Below are 20,701 nucleotides of genomic sequence, written 5' to 3' on the forward strand. Positions count from 1 at the left end.
ATCACATGATTGTCATTCACCTGTATCCCGAACAAAGACCGTGCACTGTTTAAGGCCCAAACAAGAAAGCCAGAAAGGGAAGGGGGGGGTTGTTGGGAAAACTGAAGGGGCTGTTGAGAGAGCAGGCGCGCGCCGGAGAAAATCCTTATCAAACTCCCAATTCATGGGTCTCCCTTTCCCTCAGCACACTGTGGGTATTGTTTGCCTGGGGGGTGTGTATGTGTATTTTTTCAAATGTCTGTATAGTCCCCTCCTTGCTCCCCAGCTCTGACGCTGGTTTAGTGTATGGAAAGATTTCACAGGGAACCCCTCCCATTTTCCCAGGCAGTCCTGGGACAATACCAGTGCTGTGCCCCCGAGCTGGGCAGGGGACAAAAGCTGGCTCTCCTGCTGGGATCCTGCTGCTCCTCTGCTCTGGACAGGCTCTCCCCTTCGACTCCTCCCTTGCCACAGGTGCAGGGAATAGGTGTCATCTAGCAAAACCCCTCCCCTGAAACCTCCGTGGTGCCACCTTGGTGGAGGAGGTGTCCCACCAGTGTGGTCCCCTTGCTGAAACCCTGCCAAGCAGGTGCTGCTGCAATGATGCTCCTTGCTCACTGAGCCAGCCTGGAGCAGGGTTTCCTGTCATCCTTGGGAGTGGTATGGACACAGGACACGTGGACAGAAGAGATTTGGACAAGGATATACAAACAGTGCTCTGAGAGGGAGTAGATAAAAGAGGTAAACGGACTGCAAAGTAAAGAGAATTCAAACAGTGGAGGCAGGATCAAAGGAGACAAAATACAAGAACTGAAGAAAGGCAGAATGGAGGAGAAAAACTCCTTCCTCAACATTTAAATACAAGGAGACACTGAGATTGCAGAGCCTGTGTGGCTGGCACAAACTTCTTTGAGGACATCCCTCTGTGCAGCAGAGCCACCCATGGGTCTGCAACGAGGCACAAATTGGACTTGGCTCCTGGCTGGCTGGTGGCAGCAGGCTCTGACAGGGATGGTGAGCAATGGGAAAAACACTGGTCCAGTGCTCTGGGGGTTACTGAAATTCCTTCTGGGCCTGATTCCTTTCTTGCCCAGTTGGGAGTTGTTCTCCCTGCAGAGTTTTCCTGTTGCACTCCGGGCATGAGCTGAACAGGATGTAAACTTCACTCAGCCCCTTGTGGGGCTCTGTTTTTTTGTCTCATGACTGGGGATCCTTTCCAGCAAAGCACTAGAGGACCCCTGGCCTCTTGTTCCCTACCACTCCAAGCCCTGCACCCTGTACCCCTACTCCAGAGGAAAACAAGAAATCTCTGCCACACTGCCCCTTTCCTGTAGAATCACAGGAACTAGTCACCTTAAGGAAGAGCAAATAAAAAACATTTTCTGGCCATTTTCTGTGTTGTTCTCCCTCCCTGCCCCAGGTTGGAGGTTGGCTGCAGCCAGGGGAACAAGCAGAGCAGTGTTTCTCAACAGAAGCTGCCTTCTTGAGGGGCAGGAGACCAAACTTCCAGTTATCCCACACTCCTATGCAGGGCCCCTGTAGAATGAGGATAACCCTTACTGGCTGGGGGAAGGTGCCATGAGCTCTGCAGTATCACTGCCTCTGCATCCACAGACACCTGTGTGTGAACTGACCTTGCCTTACTTGTTTTTGCTGGTGCATGCCAGACAGAGGGTGAGCTGACAAATTGCCCCCATGTGCTGTGAGTCCTTTTCCCGTGCCAGCTACAACTAGGGTGTCTCCTGGTGAGAGAACTCATCCCAAATGGCAAGACTCAAGGTTGACCAGCTGCTGCTTTGGCCAAGGAAGCAGGGCCTCGATGCTGCTTTGCAAGGCTCTCCATTGGGTTTTCTTATCATTCAAAGGACACTCACATTCCTCTCTTCCAAACAGAAAAAGGCATCATGTAAAGAAAAGTATTTGAACCCATCTTTTTTTTTTTTTTTCAGAGTAGGTAATACTGAAGAGAAGAAAGGTAGATGATTCCTTGACAGTTATTTTTTTCTGTGGAATGGAAGAAGCCTGTTTAAGCAGAACTTGATCCCAATGGCATTTCCCCCTCCCAGCTCTGATCAGTCAGGGTTTCTCACTGGGCTTTAGTAAGATTTCCCTGCAGTCACCCTATGGTTTCAGAGCTTTATTTACTCCAGACAACACCAGGCATGCAGGGAAATGACCCTAAGCTGTCATCCAGCCCCACAGGTTTGCTCTGAGGGCTTTAGCTCAGGTGTTCAGCACCATCCTTGGGACTGGTTCTCTCACTGCCCATGTGGTGCCAGCCAGTGGTTTTCTGGGTCTTTAACACAAAGCTTCTGGAGAGTGAATATCTGCTATAGGAGTTGAAAATGTTCTTGAAATCCCTCCAAACTGTTTGCCTGAGTCATATGCATTAATCTCTTTGTGTTTTCTGACTTAGCACTGAAATGTCTTCAGGTTGGGTCTCCAGCAGGGAGCTGGGGTAAGAGCTCGGTTTATCTCATTGCTACCAGAGGAGATCATCAGAATTTTTGTGGGTGACTTCTCATGGTTACAGAGCTGGTGTTGGTCTGTACCAGCCTGGGTAACAAAGGAAATTGAAGAAACCAACTTCCAGAGGCATGTGGGAAGGAAAGTGAGCTGGAAAACAGAAGATGTGAGGGAGAACATTCTAAACCATTGAGAGCTGAGATCTATTACGTGTCCCAGTGCACCAGCAGCAAGAATGAGGGTGAGTGAGTGTGAGAGTCCTGATCAGGAAACCCCACTTTCCTTGTGAGACCACGTTTGCCTTTAGGAGCAGCTTAGTATGCTGGAGGAAGCAGAGCCTGCTTGTCTTAAGATCTCACAGAGCTCATCCCTAGAGTGCAAAAATCTTAAGAAGGCTCAAAGTGTCCAGCAGCATGGCCTTTTCCCTGGACTCAATATTCTCCACCATCAGAACACCTCTGATCCCCTGCGTGCCCTTCCCTACCTTGCAGATGTGGTTCTGAATGATGCCCTTTTCACAGAGCCTTGACCCCAGGGTCCCAGATCAACTTGTTTCAGCACAGAGGAATCCTCATGCAACTCTGTGACGAGGACTAGGGACTCATTTAGCACATGGGGAGTGCTAAACCCTTCAGGAACAACCATGTTATCAGGGGGAAGGAGGCGACCCCCACCCTGAGGATGCACTGCCTTCTCCCCAAACCACCCACCACCCCAGCCTGGCAGGGTTGAATCCTCCAGCACCACCTCTGGGGTGGCCATGCCACCGAGAGCAGCAATGCCAGCAATTCTCACGAACAAGCTGGCACCATGGAAAACAGGGAACACACTGGTGGCCGAGACGGGGTGGGGGGCTGCCTGTGTCCCCTCCCCGCCATCCCTGGCCGACCGTATTCTGGCTCTGAGGAGTGCTTGGCTCCACCTTCCGCCCTTCCCTCCCCCGGTGCTAAGCAGCAAAGCCAGCTAGAGACATCCAGCCGGGGTATTAGTAAAAACCAAGCCTCCCTCCAGGAATGGCACTCGCTTGAGAGCCTCCCGTGCTGCGCGCCCCGACACCGCCGGGGCTGGCAGAGAGAGCAGGGGGGCTATTGGGCTATTGGGATACAAATCACAGCCCTCGCAGGATTTGCCCGGCACACCGGCCACAAATGTAAGTTTTCCTACCTGAGCTCACTTGCACACGCGCACTTTCCTTTGCTTTTTTCCCTCTACTGCTCTTTTTTCATTTTCCCTAACCAGAGTCTATGTTGCCATCTGAAACTAGAGGGACAGCAGCTCTTGCTATGCACTGGTTTTTTTTTTTTCCCCAGTTAAGCCAGAGGCACTCTTTTCCATCACTGTTTTTTTTTTTCTTCTACTACTTTTTTTTTTTTTTTTTTTTTTTTTTTTTTTTTTTTTTTTTTTTAATTTCTAGATGGGGAGGATAGAGAGGCCTTTATTTTTAGTGTGTTTCTTTCTCTTAGGGGGGAACTGCTGCACAGCAGCAGGGACTTTTAGAGGTGACTGCAGACAGAAGGAGAAAGGCGGAGTGTGTGGGACAGGCAACCCAAAGCTGTGGCTTGTCTCAAAGTTAAACTTGGTTTTTGTCTGGACATATATAGATAAAGATATGGATGTAGATACATAAATGTGAGTATGCATATGTATACACGCACTTATACTGGAGTGTTTGTGTGGATAGTGTAGATGTATTTTAAGCCTTTGGTTTATCAGCTATGAGAGGAAAGTGAGGGATGAGAAGTCCCCACAGAAGCACTTTCTCACAGCTGGGATCAGGGTCTCTGGGTGTGGATCTGGGCCTGGGCTGGCTCCCTGCATGCTGGTGCCACCCGCTCAGGTTCCATGGTACCTGGGGGATCAGTCTCTTCTGGCTTATAGATATGGTGCTGGTGCTTCCCCTCCCATGCCTCCCCCCAGACATTTCACTGCTCATCTTTAAGGTAAAGGGGCACTTCCCCACACAAATTTGGTGGCTCTCCTCCACATTCCGCTCCTCTGTGGGGTGCTGTGCCCAGGCAGAATGGTACTTGTCTCTCTCCTTTCAGGTCTCCAGCCTTCCTTATCCCTCTTGCTGCAGGCCCTTCCACACATATCAGCTCCACGCAATTGCAGAGATAGGGAGCAATATCCTAATAAATCAGGGGCCCCGACCCATCCCCACCCCCATCGATCACGGGTTCTGCGGTGTGCACAGCAATTGCGTTCCTTGCACTTTAATTGAGCAGCCCCTGACTCGTGGTCAGTTCTTCAGAGACCTTCTATTCCCTTTCAGATTTGGTGGTTGCTTCTCCTTTTCTCTCTTTCCCCCCTTTTTTCCTTCCTTTCCTTTGTTTTTGTCTTCCTCCCTTCCCTCCCCAGTGAGAAGAAGGACAGCGAGAAGGAAGAGGGAAGGCTTGAGAGCAACGATGGCTGACGACCAAGACCTTTCGGAGGTGGAGATGAGCCCAGTGGGCTCTGAAGACCACCACTGCCTCTCCCCAGGACCCTCCATGGCATCAGACAACTCCCCACACCTCACTGGCTCTGGGAACGGGGAGATGGGGAAGGTGAAGAAGGAGCAGCAAGACTCGGAGGCGGATGATGACAAGTTCCCGGTGTGCATCCGTGAGGCAGTCAGCCAGGTGCTGAGCGGCTACGACTGGACCCTGGTTCCCATGCCCGTCCGGGTCAATGGAAGTAACAAGAGCAAGCCCCATGTCAAGAGGCCCATGAATGCCTTCATGGTCTGGGCACAGGCTGCCCGGAGGAAATTGGCTGACCAGTACCCGCACCTGCACAACGCCGAGCTCAGCAAGACCTTGGGGAAGCTCTGGAGGTAAGAGAGAGCGGTGGAGCCTGGGGTGTGAGGGCCGTGTCCTCTACAGGACTGCAGGGTCATGTGGAAGGATGGAGACTCAGGGGATGGAAGAGGTGTCCCTTGAGGGGATTTCTGTAGGGTGAGCCCCTCACAGGAGGCACAGTTGACTGGAACAAGAGTGGTGGTTGGATGTGGCAAAGGCTCCCTCAGCAGAGCTTACCTCCGTCCTGGGCAGCGTCCCTTTCCATGTGTTTCCTACTATGTTTCCCTGTTGTTCCTCATGAGGACATTTTCATTCTGGTTCTCCCTGCCTGACTGCCTGGGGAGATCTTGTTTTCTTGGCTCACCCTCCCTGTTGGGCTCAGTTGTGCACTAGCAGTAAACTGGCTGAGCTTAAGACTTAAGAGCTAAGTCACAGGTGGCTGCCTCAAGCCTGTCTGAATTCAGATCCAAGCACTAACAGGGGTTTCTTTTCCAGGCAATGCCACAAAGCAAGAGGGAAACCAATTTACAGCTGAGGAGGGAAGTCAGGGGGAAGGACACAAGCAGTCAGAGCCCAACACCCATCCTTTCCAGGATGGCCCCAGTTTTGGCAGGCCATGCAGATGTAGTGAGGAAAGACATGGGTAGAAATGGGGCTGAGGCTTAGCGGAGAGGAAGAGACTGGCAAGAGACCCAGCCTTAGCAGGCTGTCTTGGATTATGCTGGCTCAAATGAACCCCATATTCCTTTGCACCCAGAGTGACACCCTCCTTTCTTACTACCAAACCTACACTTGTCCTTTGGCACTACCAGTTTGTGAGCCTATTTTCACTTTGTGCAGTTTCTGGGTCCTTTGTGTAGCCTCCCCTCCTTCCTCCAGCAGATCCATAGGCTGCCCTCATCGAGTGCAGCCAGCCCAGGAGTGTGCAGAGAACCATTGTGTCAAAGCCAGAGGTGTCAGGCTGGCTATCCTGCATCCATCCCATCGGACACTCTCTGCTGATAACCCCATCAACCTGTTACTTTCTGCCACAAGTCCCCAGCACTGTCCCCTGCCTCACTCCAACCAACACAAACCAAGGCTCATGCAAACAACCCTCTCATTCTCTCACTCTGACAGCATTTCATAGAGGAAGACTTCAGTTTTGGGTGAGCCACAACATATTTTTTGAAGCAGAAACTTCAAAACACACTCTCTGTAGCAGCTATTCCTTCCTGACTTCAAACCACCTAGCTCACAAGGAACCAACCCCTTGGGCATTAGATTCTCCCTCTGCTCTGTCAGCCTGTTTACCCTGACTCCTGAGTGTTTAATGTAACCTCAGCAAAGGGATTTCTTTGGGAGTCAAAGGCAGAGCATTGATTGTAAATGTCTCATCTGATCTTCTTTCCTGCCTGGGTTCCCTATGCCTTCCCTTTACCACAGTGTTTGCTTTCACCTGGGACTCTGCTGCCAACCTATGGACTGTGAAGCTGTGTTGAAAAGAAGGGGTGTGTGTGGGGGGGACACACACCCTTTTTGTTCCCAAAATGTTGATTTCAAGATATCATTCCTTTACTGCAAAACTTTACCAGGTTTTAGAGCAATGGTGTCTCCCTCCAAGCACTTCATTTTCCTTGAAAATACAGCAGAGCAGTGAAACCTCCACAATATTGCATTCAGAGCACAGGGAGACACAGCCCCCAGCCCATGGCCACAGTCACACACCCAAATGCCTCCCTGCTCCTGGACGTGGCTCCCGCTGCTGGCCACATGGGACTCAGAGCAGTGGGACACTGCTGCCAGACAATGGTCAAGGTCCCCGTGTGTTTCTTAGGGCACAATACAGCCAGGAGGGAGGCTCAGATGAGAAGCCTGATGTGGGATCAGACCTGGGGTTGTAAGCTGCTGATTTTGCCACCTGGGTGCTTCTCTTGAATATCTCCTCTCCGAGCCGTGCCAGCCCCTATGGAGATCACACAACGCAGCAAGCTGGGTTATGGGTACAGTCCGTGTCTGGACACATGCCTGTGTCTTTCTGTAAAGCTGGGGGGAAATAACCACAAAACTCCAGGGGAGGTGGCCCAAAAGTTACCAGGATAGTAGCCCAAAGCCTTGCCTTCCAGCCGTGGTATGTCTGGGCTTCCTCTGCTGAGGTTGCCACTGCCTTATCTACACTGTCCCCCAGGTAGAGCTCCTACACATGGGTACAGCTGCAAGCAGACAGGATTTTTCTGGATGACTTACCTTCAAACTTTTGATGAATGTCCTTGCAAAGGTGGCCACCAATACCCTACTGCCATGGCTTGTTGCTTTGGAAAATGTTGGCTGTTCTGAGCTTATACAGATAAAGGGCAGGTTAGAGGTGAAGGCTGGTGACCACAGGGACTCCCTGCACACCACCATTAAACCAAGCACGTCCCCAACAATCAGCACTGGGTGGGGATGGAAGAGGCTAGGAAATATTGAGAGGCACCTGCAAAACAGAATGCAACAGCTCAGGATTTTTTTTAAGCCTAGAATTTGCACCACCATGTCCTCCACAGGCACCAGCCCTCACTGGAAGGGGCTGCAGGGTATGCCCTGATGGCCATGTTACCTGTCTGACCCCAAACACGGTGCCAGGGGGCTTATGGCCCCATCCACCTTCCCTAGTCTGCACCCACTTAGGGAGTGTGATGGGTGCAGACAACAAATGGGACATACTAAAAAAGAAGGGAGAGGTTTTTGTACTTGACGGTCACAAAATCTGTCCTTGAATGCCTTCCTTTCCTAGGGTGGGACAGGGAGCAGCTTTCAAATGGAGGCTGGCTGCTGAAAATGTCGGCATGACTCCCAGCCAAAATGCCAGCCAGCACCACCTCCAGGGCTGAAAACAAGGGAGGCATGGGAAGAAGGGGAGGAAGGCTTGGTAGGGAGGAGCAAGGGGCCCCAATGGAGGGATCTTCGCCCGAGGGTGGCAACACCCAGGGAATTGGTTCATGCCCACAAAATCTAGGGCCATGGACATGTAGGAGGGCTGCTTTCTGCTCCCAGCCAGCCCTTGCCTTGCATCAGAACCAGTGCCCAAGCCCATCACCGCACTGACTCACTGGCAGCTGAGCCCCTGCCGGGGTCAGCCTCTGGCTGCTGAGCCAGGCGCCTGGCACATGAGCAGTGCAATTCCAGGCTGTGGGAGGCGAGCAGGAAGGTTTTAGCCCTTCTTTCTCTTCCCAGAGCGCGGCGCTGGATGCTGCCCCTCTCCCCTCGGCTCGGGGGGGGAGCATTTGGTGTCAGGCTTGGATAAGCCCCACGAAGGGCTTTGCTCTGTGATCCGTAACTTCTCTGCCCGTGCGAGATTCCTTTGCATTATGGCCTGGAGAGTGTGGGGGGCAGGAGGGGGAGGGCAGGAAGCAAGTGAAATCCAAATCCCCCCAAATCTCCTGGCCTTTGCCTGCTCGCACCAGTTTCACTTTGCTAAAGCCGATTTGAATTCTGATCCCAGTGGGAGGGAGGAGGGAGCAGGCAGCCTTGGAGAGAATGAAAAGATGTGGGCAGTGGACTTGCCTCTGTCCTGCTGGTGGCACTAGCCATGGGCTGCTGTCAGGGGGAGAGGAGGTGAAGCACTTGAGCACAGCTCAGAGGGCAGGGATCTGACACCCGCCCAGCCTCCAATGGATGTTTTCACACCATCCACAAGACAGATCTTGGACCCTGAGCTTTGCAGGTTTTGCCTCTATTTGCCTCTATTCTCCATATCCCAAGGTTGCTTCCAAGGCCTATGAGTGTTGACCCTTGGAGGCCGTCTGGAGCAGCACAGGCTGAGGGATTAGAGCCCTCTGGGACTTGTGAGCATGGTATACAGTGGCGGGAGGGAGACAGGAAAGCTGGTGTTGGATTCATGGTGGCTCAGTTGCTTTAATCTCCAGGATTAAGGCAGTGGAGGAATGTGGTGTGTGGCCACAACCCGCTCAGGCTGACTGGAGTGAACCCAGGTCAGCACCGTGCCACACACCTTCTGTCCACCAGCAGAGGGGATGCACAGGAGTGGGGGGAAGCTTAGGGAACCAATCCATTACTTGCTGGTGACCCATCTGATTACCCACCAGATCTACCTGTGTATTCCTTGAGCCATGTCCTCTTCATCTTCCATTTTTCAAGTCAGTTCAGGCCTCTGTATCTTCCCCAGAGCCTACGGCCTATCATTCTAAACAGAATTGGTCACATTTTAGTGCTAAGGGCCTTGGGGGTGCCAAGGTGCTGGCATGGTCCCATCCCCCTGTAGTTCTGTTGCTGGGGAGAAAAAGATGGGGATGTAACATAAATGGATTTTTTTTTTTCTGTTTGTGAGCCCTGCCATTTGTAATGACTTGTTTTGAGTTCAGTTCCCAGTCATGAGAAGACTTGGTCCCTTCTGAGGGCACTGGTTTTTGGTTGGAGGCAGGATGACCTTGAGTCACAAGAATATGAGGAGGAAAATCATAACATGAAATTGAAGTGCTTCCAGCTGAAATGCTGCAAAAGGCTTGAGCAATGGGTTTGATCTTATCTTCAAGTGCTCTGAGGCACCCTACCTGTGCATTTCACCATTTCCTCAGAGAGCCTTAACTAGAGCAGCCCATGATCTGGCAGGAATACAGACAGGGAGCTTACATTTCTGCAGTGCCTTTCATCCAGAGACCAAGGCTCATCTACTTCTGCAAACCCAGAAAAATAGCAGCTAATTTTTTTGCAACTGCTTGACCAGCTTCAAGGAAGGCTGGTCCTTCGTGCTTCAGCCTTTTGCATTATCCATGTCTGAGGTGAGCAGGAGCTCTAGGAACAGTACAATACACTGTTTCTGCCCCTTCCAAATTTTATTTAATTCCCTTTCAGAATACTGCAAGATGACTAAAGGTTGCTTTACATGGTTACTGTGGAGCCAATATCAGTTGTTTCTATTGGTGCTCAATACAGCCTCAGACTAGGAGCAGAGCCTATAGAAATGGGGAGGCCAACCTGGAACAAATACAGTCTGGGGAAGAGCAAGAGACATGGGGCAGGCAGCACTACAGACAGTACACTACATTTGTCCAAAGGACAATTTCAACTGCCCTTAATTTGCCCAAAGTTTTTTAAAGCAGCTCATCCAATCTTATTTAACACAGCAACAAAAGGCTGTGCTTCATCCTTTGGCGATGGAAGAGAGAGGGTAACTTGAACTTACTGAGGTGAGAAGCTTCACACAGGTGGAGAAGGGGGAGCCAGCACTGGCACCAAACAGTGGCAGGGCTTAATGACTAAGGAGAAGAGGAAAAGCATTGCTGTCTCCATGGAAACACTCCAAGTTCTTCCTGTTGTTTTGGGAAGTACCCTCCATGGGGCACATCCCAGCAGTTGGATTTACGCACCCTGCCCCACAATACTGAGCGTGGGTGTTTTGTTCTGATGGACCTGCCCCACTGCTTTCCCTCTTCCCTTCTTTACCGCCTTGGTCTCTGCAGGCTGTTGAACGAAAGCGACAAGCGGCCCTTTATCGAAGAGGCGGAGCGGCTGAGGATGCAGCACAAGAAGGACCATCCCGATTACAAGTACCAGCCCCGCCGGCGGAAAAATGGCAAGGCCACGCAGGGCGAGGGCGAAGGCCAGGTAGAGGGGGAGGCTGGTGGGGCTGCTGCCATCCAGGCCCACTACAAGAATGCCCACCTGGATCACAGGCATCCCGGCGAAGGGTCGCCCATGTCCGACGGTCATCCAGAACACTCTTCAGGTGAGTCTTGGGTCTCAGTGAATCTCTTGACAGACCACAGCCAAGTCAGAGGCTCAAAAAAGATGTCATCATGGTGAAAGCCTTAGCGATGGGGCTCACACCTTACTCGTGACCCAGCAGACTGCTGGTGTCATCAGCACAGGGTTTCAGAGGCACTTGTGTTCCTCTAGTCAGGCAAGGTATTGTTGCATCTCCCCTTTTTTCCACAAGATGAGATAAAGAGATTTGGTTTCGGCTATTTTTTTCTGCCTCCACCAAAGCCTCCAGCTAGACAGCTGCTGGCATACTGGGAAGAACAGAGCTGGGTTGTATATAGAGCCAATCATAAAGCTGCAACTCACCTCTCTTTTTCCTCCTCAAAATATTCTCCACATTGCAGGTCAGAGCCATGGGCCCCCCACACCTCCTACCACCCCTAAGACCGAGATGCAGGCAGGCAAAGCCGATTCCAAGCGAGAAGGGCGTTCCCTGGGGGAAGGGGGAAAGCCACACATTGACTTTGGCAATGTGGACATCGGGGAGATCAGCCATGAGGTGATGTCCAACATGGAGACCTTCGACGTCAATGAATTCGACCAATACCTGCCGCCCAACGGACATGCCGGCCACCCGGGCCATGTCGGGGGCTACGCGGCAGCAGCCGCTGCTGGCTACGGCCTGGGGAGCGCCCTGGCTGCGGCCAGCGGACACTCTGCCTGGATCTCCAAGCAGCACGGAGTCTCCTTGTCCACCGCCACCTCAGCGGTGGTGGACTCAAAGGCCCAGGTGAAAACGGAGGGGTCGGCCCCTGGAGGCCATTACACTGACCAGCCCTCCACCTCCCAGATTGCTTACACATCCCTGAGTCTGCCCCACTACGGCTCGGCCTTCCCCTCCATCTCCAGGCCACAGTTTGACTACCCGGACCACCAGCCTTCGGGACCCTACTACAGCCATTCCACCCAAGCCTCTGGCCTCTACTCTGCCTTCTCCTATATGGGACCTTCCCAACGTCCCCTTTACACTGCCATCTCTGACCCTGCACCCTCCGTGCCACAGTCCCACAGCCCCACACATTGGGAACAGCCCGTGTACACAACTCTCTCCAGACCATAGGGAATGGGGAACAGTGACCGAAGCGGCGACGGAAAGGCTCCGAAGAATCAGCACAGGCAGAAGAGCCTCCGAACTCCAAGGTCACTCAGTGCCATCCAGCCACCAGAACCCACCAAGCATACAGAAGTGCCTTTCTTGATCCCAGCTCTCGCTGGCACACCCACCTAGAGGAAGGTTTATCGTCCTTTCGCCCTTTACCATTTCACACAAGCCACGTGGCTGGCTTGCCATGCCTTATTGGCCTTCTAGATGAGGAGGATTCTAGACACGGAGTGACTGGTCTGTGGTGGGTTTTGTTGTGTGCACCCTGGACTGTACAATGAGAGAGACTGTCCTTTCCTTCCCCTCCCACACCGCTCCAGGGAGTTTGTAAGTGCTTCACAATGGCCAACGCTTTGTCACCTGCTGTGGGTGCAGGGTGGCCCCTCAGCCTGGCAGATGTGCCATGGGAGGAGCAGTAGGGAGGATGGCATGGCAGCTTCCTTGCAATCAGCGTCATGCACCAGTCCTGCCTGAGATTCACACATGCATGAGTCTTGAACCCCTTGGAAGACCAACCTACGCTTGCTTCCCTGCCGATTTCCACAGCTGCACCCTAGCTTTTCTCCCCACCTCCTCCCTCCATCCTGTCTGTTTAATCCCACACTCTTCCCAGCATGGAGATTTGAAGGCTTGCCTGAACAGTACATGGGATTTGGGAACAGCACGGTCAGTCTTGGCATTACTCATATCATATCCTGTGTGGATGCACGTGCTCATGTATGAAGGTGGAGGAGAGGTGGGGAAGGACCAATGAATCATTACGGTGCTATGGGTGAATCCTCCTTTTTTAAATTACTCTGTATCATTCATTTATGTCTGGCATTTCTGGCCTCTCAGTCTCTTCTAATCTCTTCAGAACCCCAAACAACCTCTGAGCAAACTTGGTCCTTGCTCTTCTGTGTCTGACGGTGCCTGCATGAAATGAAGAGGTACCAAGAAAGCTGCAATGCACTTGCCAACACCCAGAGTTGATTTCAGTACTCTTTGAGCTCCCACTCAAACCCAGGCTGAACTCATTCGTTCATCATGTCTCCCAGTCAGCCAACACCTCCCTCCCACCTATGCTGAGAATGGAAAGATACTCCTGTGGCTTTAAGCAAGGTAGATACAGACCCCATCTTGGATGAAAGACAAGAAGCCTGTTTAGGTGCAAAGTAATCTTCTTTGCCTTTGTGTTTCAAACTAGAAGCAACCAACTCTTAGAGATCAACCTCTTTTTTCAGTCCAGCATCTGAGGACAGTCTGCTTGCTTCTGCTTTGTCACCTCCAGGACTGGGGTGGTTTGCCATGCCAGGGAATGAACTGGCACAAAAATTGCCACAGGAAAAGATTCCTGGCAGCTGATTGCAGAGACATGTTGTGGGACTTTCCAATGTATAGTCCAGTCTAGAAAGAGACTTTAACCAAATGTGGACTGTGATGGGTGCTGCTGTATCCCTCTGCTGATATGACTGTCAGATGCCCTTCCTGCCTCCCTTAGCTACAGATGACTTATCCTTGTGGTGTCTGAAAAGATCATGTAGAATGTTTGCTCCCTGTAAGCATGTAACCTCTTCCAGCCCTGTCCCCTTATTTATGCAAGTAGCACCTTCCTCCCCCACCTCCCTTTCCACAGTCTCTGTGCCATCCTAGCACCATTAACTCTGCATTAAACATATGGAATAATAAACTTAAAAAGTTTCATTTTCACATGTCTGGGTTTTTTCAACCTCTTCCCTGCTTCCCTCTTGTTTTTCCCCCAGTACATGTATGACAGGTCACACATACCACCACACAGATCCTGTGCACAGCCTTCCTCTGCCTCTCAGGAAGGGGACACAGGCACAATTCTGACTGGCTGTCCAGACTCCTTCGTGGAGATGAAGCTCATCTTCTGTTTACACCTCACCTCCAGTCATTTCTTCCATAAGAAAATGACTAACACTTATTTCTGTTCTTCATCTGAGACACAGCACACGCAATCAAGAGTACTATTTTGCACGTGCTTCATCCAAAAATTTCCTAGGGTGATTGCTAATGCTCTCTAGGATAGAAGGGTGGGGTTTCTCATCTTGGTTCCTCATGACCAGGTAGCAGGTGGCATACCTTCAAAAAAAAAAAAAACAACCAACTTTCCCATATACAGAAAAAATTGTGCATTTTGGAAGCAGCCATTAATTTCTCTGTAAAAACTCAAACCCCCCCACCCCCTTGCCTTCCACGAGCAAGAACCTAAACACAAACACTCATACACACAGAGTATATTCCAGAACACATGTATACACTTCCTTACTTACTGAAGAAGACATTCCGTATATAGTCAGGTTCTGGGAGGGTATCTGAACTTGCCTGGAAAGAAAAATGCATAGCAGGTATCAGTCTGCTTAAGAACATCTCTCAATGGCAGAATGGTAGGAGCTCAACTACCAGACACTCACAATAATTGCAAGTTGATTCCAAAGGGTTTCAGTGCTGGTGCATGTTGGCAGATGCAGTGAGTTCCTATTCACTAAACACTTTATGGGTGAGTAGAATAAGCACAATATCTAGGAACCGTGGAACATGTTCAAAGCTTTTTAAAAAGCACAGCACTATTTGGATGAAGTTTGGATGCTCTGGCCAAGAGCACCCGCAGCAGGATGCCTTAATTAATCTAATAATAGTGATGCCAGCTAAAGAGTTCCATGCAAAATAGGTCTGACCATTCATGGAGAGGAGGAGAAACCTCTGCCCCAAATCAAAAACTGTGGGAAGAGCCCAGAAGGGCACTGCTGAGCGAGTCAGGAGCATGGGTAGGGAGGAAGGGAAGCCATGGTGGAATTCAAGGTATGACAGTTGATCACAGGGTGGGAGAGAAGTGATACAGCATGGATGAATGGGAAAAGAAAGTTCTTAATCTCACATAAGCACTCTTCTCCAGCTCTTCAAGAAGCAAGTTAGGAAAGTGAATGGGCTCTGCCTCAACCATTCTCCAGTGGAAGGGGATGCCTCTTCTCATACAGGAGTGTTGTTGCAAGTAAGACAGTACTGAGAACACCGCTGGTAACAGAGGGGTTAATCACTCCTCCTGCAGCCTAGCAGGAGCTGGCCCGGCATCCTTCCCCATCCCTTTAATTGTATCTGATACAGATGCAAGGCTGGGGAGGGGAGTCCGGTAGGGAACAAAGAAGCCATTTAAAAAAAAATAAAAAAAAGGACAAGAAAACGACCCCGCGCTCCATGGCAGACGCCAAAACGATTGCACAAAGGCACCATTTCAGGGCTGAAATTTCACCGCACCAACATGATTAAAGGATTCCATGGAGGGTGGGGGGAGAAAGCTGAAGGCCACAGTGCTGCAAATTAACCTTTTCTTGGTAAGGATGGCCTGGACCAGGAAGCATTTGCATTCTTCACAGTCAATGCCTTCCATGCACCTGCAAACATCTCCACATCCCCTTTGACCTGTCGTTTCACCCAGGGACCCATTCAGCTCTTGCATTATTGCCTCCAAAACCAGCCCTTCCTGTGCACACCAAGAGAGGAAGGATAGACTGGTGCCTTTATAGGGAGCAGGATGAGAATGACATTCATGGCTGGTTTACATGAGCCAAGTTCCCAGGGATGTGGGTATAAACTCACATGCAGGCACCGACCACACATACAGCATGGAGAATGATCACTTATATATAAGTGCAAGCTTTAACACAAACTAGTCAAAAATATTCTTTCTGGACCAGAGCAAGGAAAAATATAAGGCAGAAACCATAGGTGAGGTGCACCTTAGTCCTTTTTCTCTTTAAAAATAGAAAACAAAACCGCTGAGATCTCTTTTTAGTAAAATAATGGAGAAAGGTTTCTTGTGTTCTGCCCAAGCTCAGATCTTCCACATGCAGAGAAAGAACCTTGAAATACACAGACCAAGAAACAAAAACTTGGTGAACTAATGAAAATCTGCAGCTGGCTGGAAGCCCTTGCAGACTGTAAGGCATCCACCCAAGTCTTGACTCAAGCATGTTACCTCCCGGCACATCAGAGGCGAGAGTGCAGGCACCCGAAGGGGACAGATGACTGATCTTTCACCAGAACACAGATCAAAGGAACTCTAGGATTTAGCTGCAGTTGTGCCACTGTAAGAACCACCAGGGAATGCTCAACTGAGATGGCTGCTCCATCCCCAGGCCCTCAGTTCCACCGTGTGTCAGAGAAGGGCTGCACCAGGAGCAAGTGCCACAACAACCCACACCTGCCGAGCTGCTGGGACGGCGAGTGGCGGCCGCGCTTCCGGCTGGGGCAGTGCCACTGAAAGGGGATCCCCACTTCTGATAAGCAGCAAGGGAGCAGGGAAACAATAGGTGGCTTGATGAGAGCTGCTCTACGATACTCCTGAGAAGCCCCACAGTCAGCACTGGCCAAAGAGGAAATTGGGGGTTTCCACAGCAACCTGTTCAGGGCACAAAGGCCCAACTGTCTAGGGGGAAGCAATGGAGGTGTCTCAGCACTCCCATTTTAAGAAGGGACAGTGGTGGAAGGCTGGAGTCTTTCCGAAGCCAAAGTACCTGCTAGAGCATTTCTGTACAGCAGTTTAATTGGGTAGCAGTCCTGTAACCAGGGAGGAGCAGAGGAGGGAGTTACTGCAGACTTCAGCCTAGCTAAAAGGCCTTCAACAGTGCAAGAAAGCTAAAAAACCAGCATTGCACTTGGCCCCCTAATCTAATCTTAATACAGTACATGACACACAGAGAAAAAAAGTAATACCCAACTTCAGAGACAGCTGAGAAAGTCAACTCTCAGACATTCAGGGCTGAAATAAAAGAGAAAGTCAGAGGGCAAAAATTCCCAAATACATTTAATTTAAAATAGGGAGATTTAGAATTTATTTACACAAACACTAACCAAAATTAGAAACATCCTTGGAAATGCAAAACCAAAAACAATGGCTGGAATCTGATCAGTCTGTGATAATTAACTCATCCACACCCCAGTCTTCATAGCTGCCATCTGGAAGGTAACGACGGATGATTATGGGGATCTTGCGCGCTCTGAAGGGAAGAGAGAGATGAACAGGAATGTCAGAATCTCCACTGTATCACTTCAGCAGGCAACAGAAGTGAGGTGCTTGGTAGCTTCAATAAGCTCATCAGATTTAACTGAGAGCTGTGCAGCACCAGTGATTTGATATCATATAGCAAAGTCTCAACAACCTTCTGTCATTTGTAGATGCAAAGCACTCAGCACTCTCAGACTATGAACACCAAAGACCTTCAGACCTCTGCTGATACTGCAGGAATTGAGCCTTGCAGTCTGAACCCACTAAGAGACAATATCCTGACATAGAGAGAAAACATAAATCAAGGGACTTGAAGAACAAATCCAGTTTTTGTTTGATGGAAGGTTTTTCCTCACACGACACCAAAAAGGTGGCAGAATTCTGAGAACTTCCAGTAAAAACTGGTATTTACAGAGAAATTTACATCCTGAGAGCATCAGTTACATTTTAGGGATACATGTAACAGTGACTATTCAAGTACCAAAACCTGTTACAGCTGGGGTGGAGCACAGCACATGCTAACAGTGCTTCCGATCAGAGAGCAAGAAAATGCTAAATACAACTTCAAGTCTGCAAAGCATAATCAGACAGTCTGGAATCTAGTCAGGGCATCAGGTTTCAACTGTATCAGGCTTGAAAAGTAACACAACTTTTTTACATCCAGGGAGGTTGCTTTTCCAGAAGTAAAGTAACTCCCTGCTGCTAAGAATTACAACTGAATTTTGGCACAGAACAGAATGCACCACCCTGACTTACTTTCCTGAGTTCACACACAGGCAGTGACCAGAAGCAACTCAGTCAGAGCCTGGAGACCTGACAGGAATAATGTATAATAATCTAATGAGCTTCTAGCAGTGGTAAAGGGAGCTGCAATAGTTAAAATCTGCAAGAGCAGCCTCAGTGCACTGAGAAACTGGGGAAGCAGGGGGACAATTTCATTCAAGGACAGGGCCCTACTCAGTAACAGAGTCCAGCTGTTTGAAGGATATCTGCATGTGATCTAGATCGTGCAGGAAATCTGTGGGACAGCAGGGAGCTCTGCTGTGGAAAGGTGGGCCTGCAAGTGGTCATCCAAAAGCTGCCTCTGCTGCAGTCAGAAAGGATTTATTTACCTTTCTGTAAGCAGGGGAAAGCACAAGAAGCCAAGTATGCAAGGGTGCAGGAAACAAACATTCTCACCAGCCTGACCCTGACTTTAATTTTTGTCAGCACTCCATTTGAACACAGGTCTGTTCACATGGCTTCTTCAAAACAATTCCATTTGGGGAATTGATTCCCAAAAGATGAGGACCTTGGGATCCCATCATAGAAATAAAGAACACTGGGACTGTGAAATAGAACAGATCCAGAGCACTCCTAATCATCAGTATTTGTAGGAGCAACTAGGATGGGAGAGAGCAGCTGTGGAGAAACTCCAAGGTGAAAAAAGGAAAAGGCAACTATAGTGCTCACTGTTTTTGAGGGAAGACAAGGTTGTCTTAGAACAAACTGCTAAATGCTGGAATGAGGAGAGCACAGCTGACTTTACAGAAATCAGTACAAAATCCGTGACTTACTTGAGTTCTTTCATGGCAATGAGCAAGGGGTCTGTCTCTCCTTCCAGCTCCACCATCACAGGGGCACACATCCTAGGAAGAACATCAACAACCACTTGAGCAAAAACACAGAGAGGGAAGAGGGACAGCTAAACACCTGCCTGTGTCACCCTTACAGCAGCCAATAAAGTAGGAGGGTGGGACACCATCATGGCAAAACTGATTTGCTCTGCTGTGAACTTCAAGAAGAAAATTCCATAGATGGTTACAAACCAAACTTCTACTTCAATATTCTTCCTGTCCCATGCCAAGGGCTCTGCTAACCAGCTCGTGCTCAAGGACTGGTCAAATCCACACTCTCCTAGCCACCCTCTGCTGTATTTAAACAGAAAAGATTGGTTCTAAATTTAATCCAATGAAAAAGGTGGAATTGCTGTAAAATGAGCAAGCCTCCTACAACTTCAACACTTCTATTCTGACTTGCTCACAGCTTCCAGCTCTTGATCAGGGAAAGAGAGGGGCTGGATTTACAGCACATTTTAACCTCTTGGATGAAAAATTAATGGTTCTGCAAAGGATTGTGACTACACCCATCCACTGGGCAGTGGTGGCACAGAAAGCTCATATTATGTGTGGGTAAGGCCATGGGGGGTGGTCTGGGTTCAGCACTGAAGGCAGAAGATGCAGGTGAAGCAAACCAAGATTTAGATTAAAGGCCTGGCATAGGCTCATCTCCCCCCATTTTTCTTCCCTTTCACCAACTTCAAGAATGTGCACCAAACAGCTTCACAGGCTGAGCAAAGAACAGCTTGGCTGCCTCTAAATCATGGACAGGAGAAGCCTCATTTTCAAAGTGGTTATAACCAAAGAGGAAACCCTTGCCACTGTCTAACCATCTCACTCAAAAGGTAGTTTTTCAAAAAGCACAACACTTTTTAATATCTATTAGTAAAACATGTCTAAAAAGGCAAACAGATTAAGAACAGCCAACCTTGACAGCACTTAAAGTAAGTTCTAAATATTATTGTCTGTTATATAAGCAAGACCTTATTATAGCAAATACTGTAAAAAACTTATAGCTTCCAACAATGCAGTTGCACTTAAAATGGATTTCAGGTTGGTTTCTTCACTTCCAACTCCAACACCTCTGTGCTATCAACTGAAGCTCTTTTGAAGCATCTCTCCCTCCATCATTACCTCTTACAAAGCAGTTATGAACTTTCCAGTCCATGTTGGCTCTCTTAGGAAAGATAGAAACCAGAACTGTCTTGTCCCATTACTTAGTAATTCTGTTTGTGACCTAGGAAAACTCATTGTGGCTACTAAATGCTCCCTCTTTATGCACAGTTTCAGGCAAGGAGAGGCTTCAGGTGCAACTAAGAGCCCCATAGCTCTGTGCATCACTGTTGGCCAGAGGGTGACACACAAGTTCAGCAGTCATGCAAAGGATTTAGAAGATCCGGGATTTTTTAAGGGAAGAGAAAAGCATTTATTAGTGTAAAGGGAGGCACAGCTGCAGCAATGCTGGGGACACAGTGAGCAGTACTTACGCTATCTGGAGAGCACGAGTGCCCAGCACTCTGGCTCGCTCGTACTTGGTCATGTAGGGGGTGGTGATCCGCTTCTGGTTTGCCTGCTGCCGCTCTCCCGAGGGCAGAATCTCCACGTTCTCCTGTCCCTCCTGGTGGAAACAGACCCGCGCCGCTGCTCAGCCTCAGCCTCAGCGGCCGCCGAGGCCCTGAGGCCTCCCTAAGCACAGAGCCTGCGGCCCAGGGGCACCCACCTCCTCCGCGTTCTCCAGGTCCTCCAGGCCCTCATCCTCCTCCACATCGTCGAAGTCATCCCCGTCAAAGCTGCAGGAGAGACACACGTATCGCACTCGCGGCCGGGCCGGGCCGCCCCGCCCGACCCGCGCCGCCTCCCCGCGCTGCCCTCGGCCGCCCCGCTCTCACTTGTCCTCGTTGTCGGACATGTTGCCCGCCCGGCGCCGCCTGATCCGCACTTCCGGGAGCCGCTTCCGCGCGTTGCCGTGACGCTACCGGAAGTCACGCTGCGCCGTTGCCATGGCGACAAGCGCCGCTTCCCCCGC

At 50.1% G+C, this 20,701-nt stretch overlaps 2 protein-coding genes across 3 annotated transcripts; one reads left to right on the forward strand and one right to left on the reverse strand.

Annotated features, from left to right (window-relative positions):
* Positions 1-3,348: 3,348 nt before the first annotated feature.
* Positions 3,349-13,757, forward strand: SOX10 (SRY-box transcription factor 10). 2 transcript variants are annotated; one of them, XM_079304173.1, is made up of 4 exons: positions 3,349-3,595; positions 4,804-5,260; positions 10,667-10,932; positions 11,312-13,757. In XM_079304173.1, exons 2-4 carry the CDS (start codon positions 4,851-4,853, stop codon positions 12,025-12,027), a joined length of 1,392 nt encoding a protein of 463 aa, XP_079160299.1. In that variant the 5' UTR covers positions 3,349-3,595; positions 4,804-4,850; the 3' UTR covers positions 12,028-13,757. The 2 variants fall into 2 exon arrangements, with proteins under 2 accessions (XP_079160299.1, XP_079160300.1); XM_079304174.1 differs by lacking the exon at positions 3,349-3,595 and having other exon boundaries at positions 4,830-5,260.
* A 3,092-nt stretch (positions 13,758-16,849) lies between these two features.
* Positions 16,850-20,696, reverse strand: POLR2F (RNA polymerase II, I and III subunit F). The gene is made up of 5 exons (XM_079303904.1): positions 20,565-20,696; positions 20,396-20,465; positions 20,163-20,293; positions 18,634-18,705; positions 16,850-17,069 (listed from the first exon to the last, which is right to left on the reverse strand). The coding sequence occupies exons 1-5, from the start codon at positions 20,582-20,584 to the stop codon at positions 16,979-16,981; spliced, it is 384 nt and encodes a 127-aa protein (XP_079160030.1). The 5' UTR covers positions 20,585-20,696; the 3' UTR covers positions 16,850-16,978.
* Positions 20,697-20,701: the final 5 nt, after the last annotated feature.

The sequence above is a fragment of the Erithacus rubecula genome (assembly GCF_903797595.1).
Source record: "Erithacus rubecula genome assembly, chromosome: 4".
Classification (NCBI taxonomy): Eukaryota; Metazoa; Chordata; class Aves; order Passeriformes; family Muscicapidae; genus Erithacus; species Erithacus rubecula.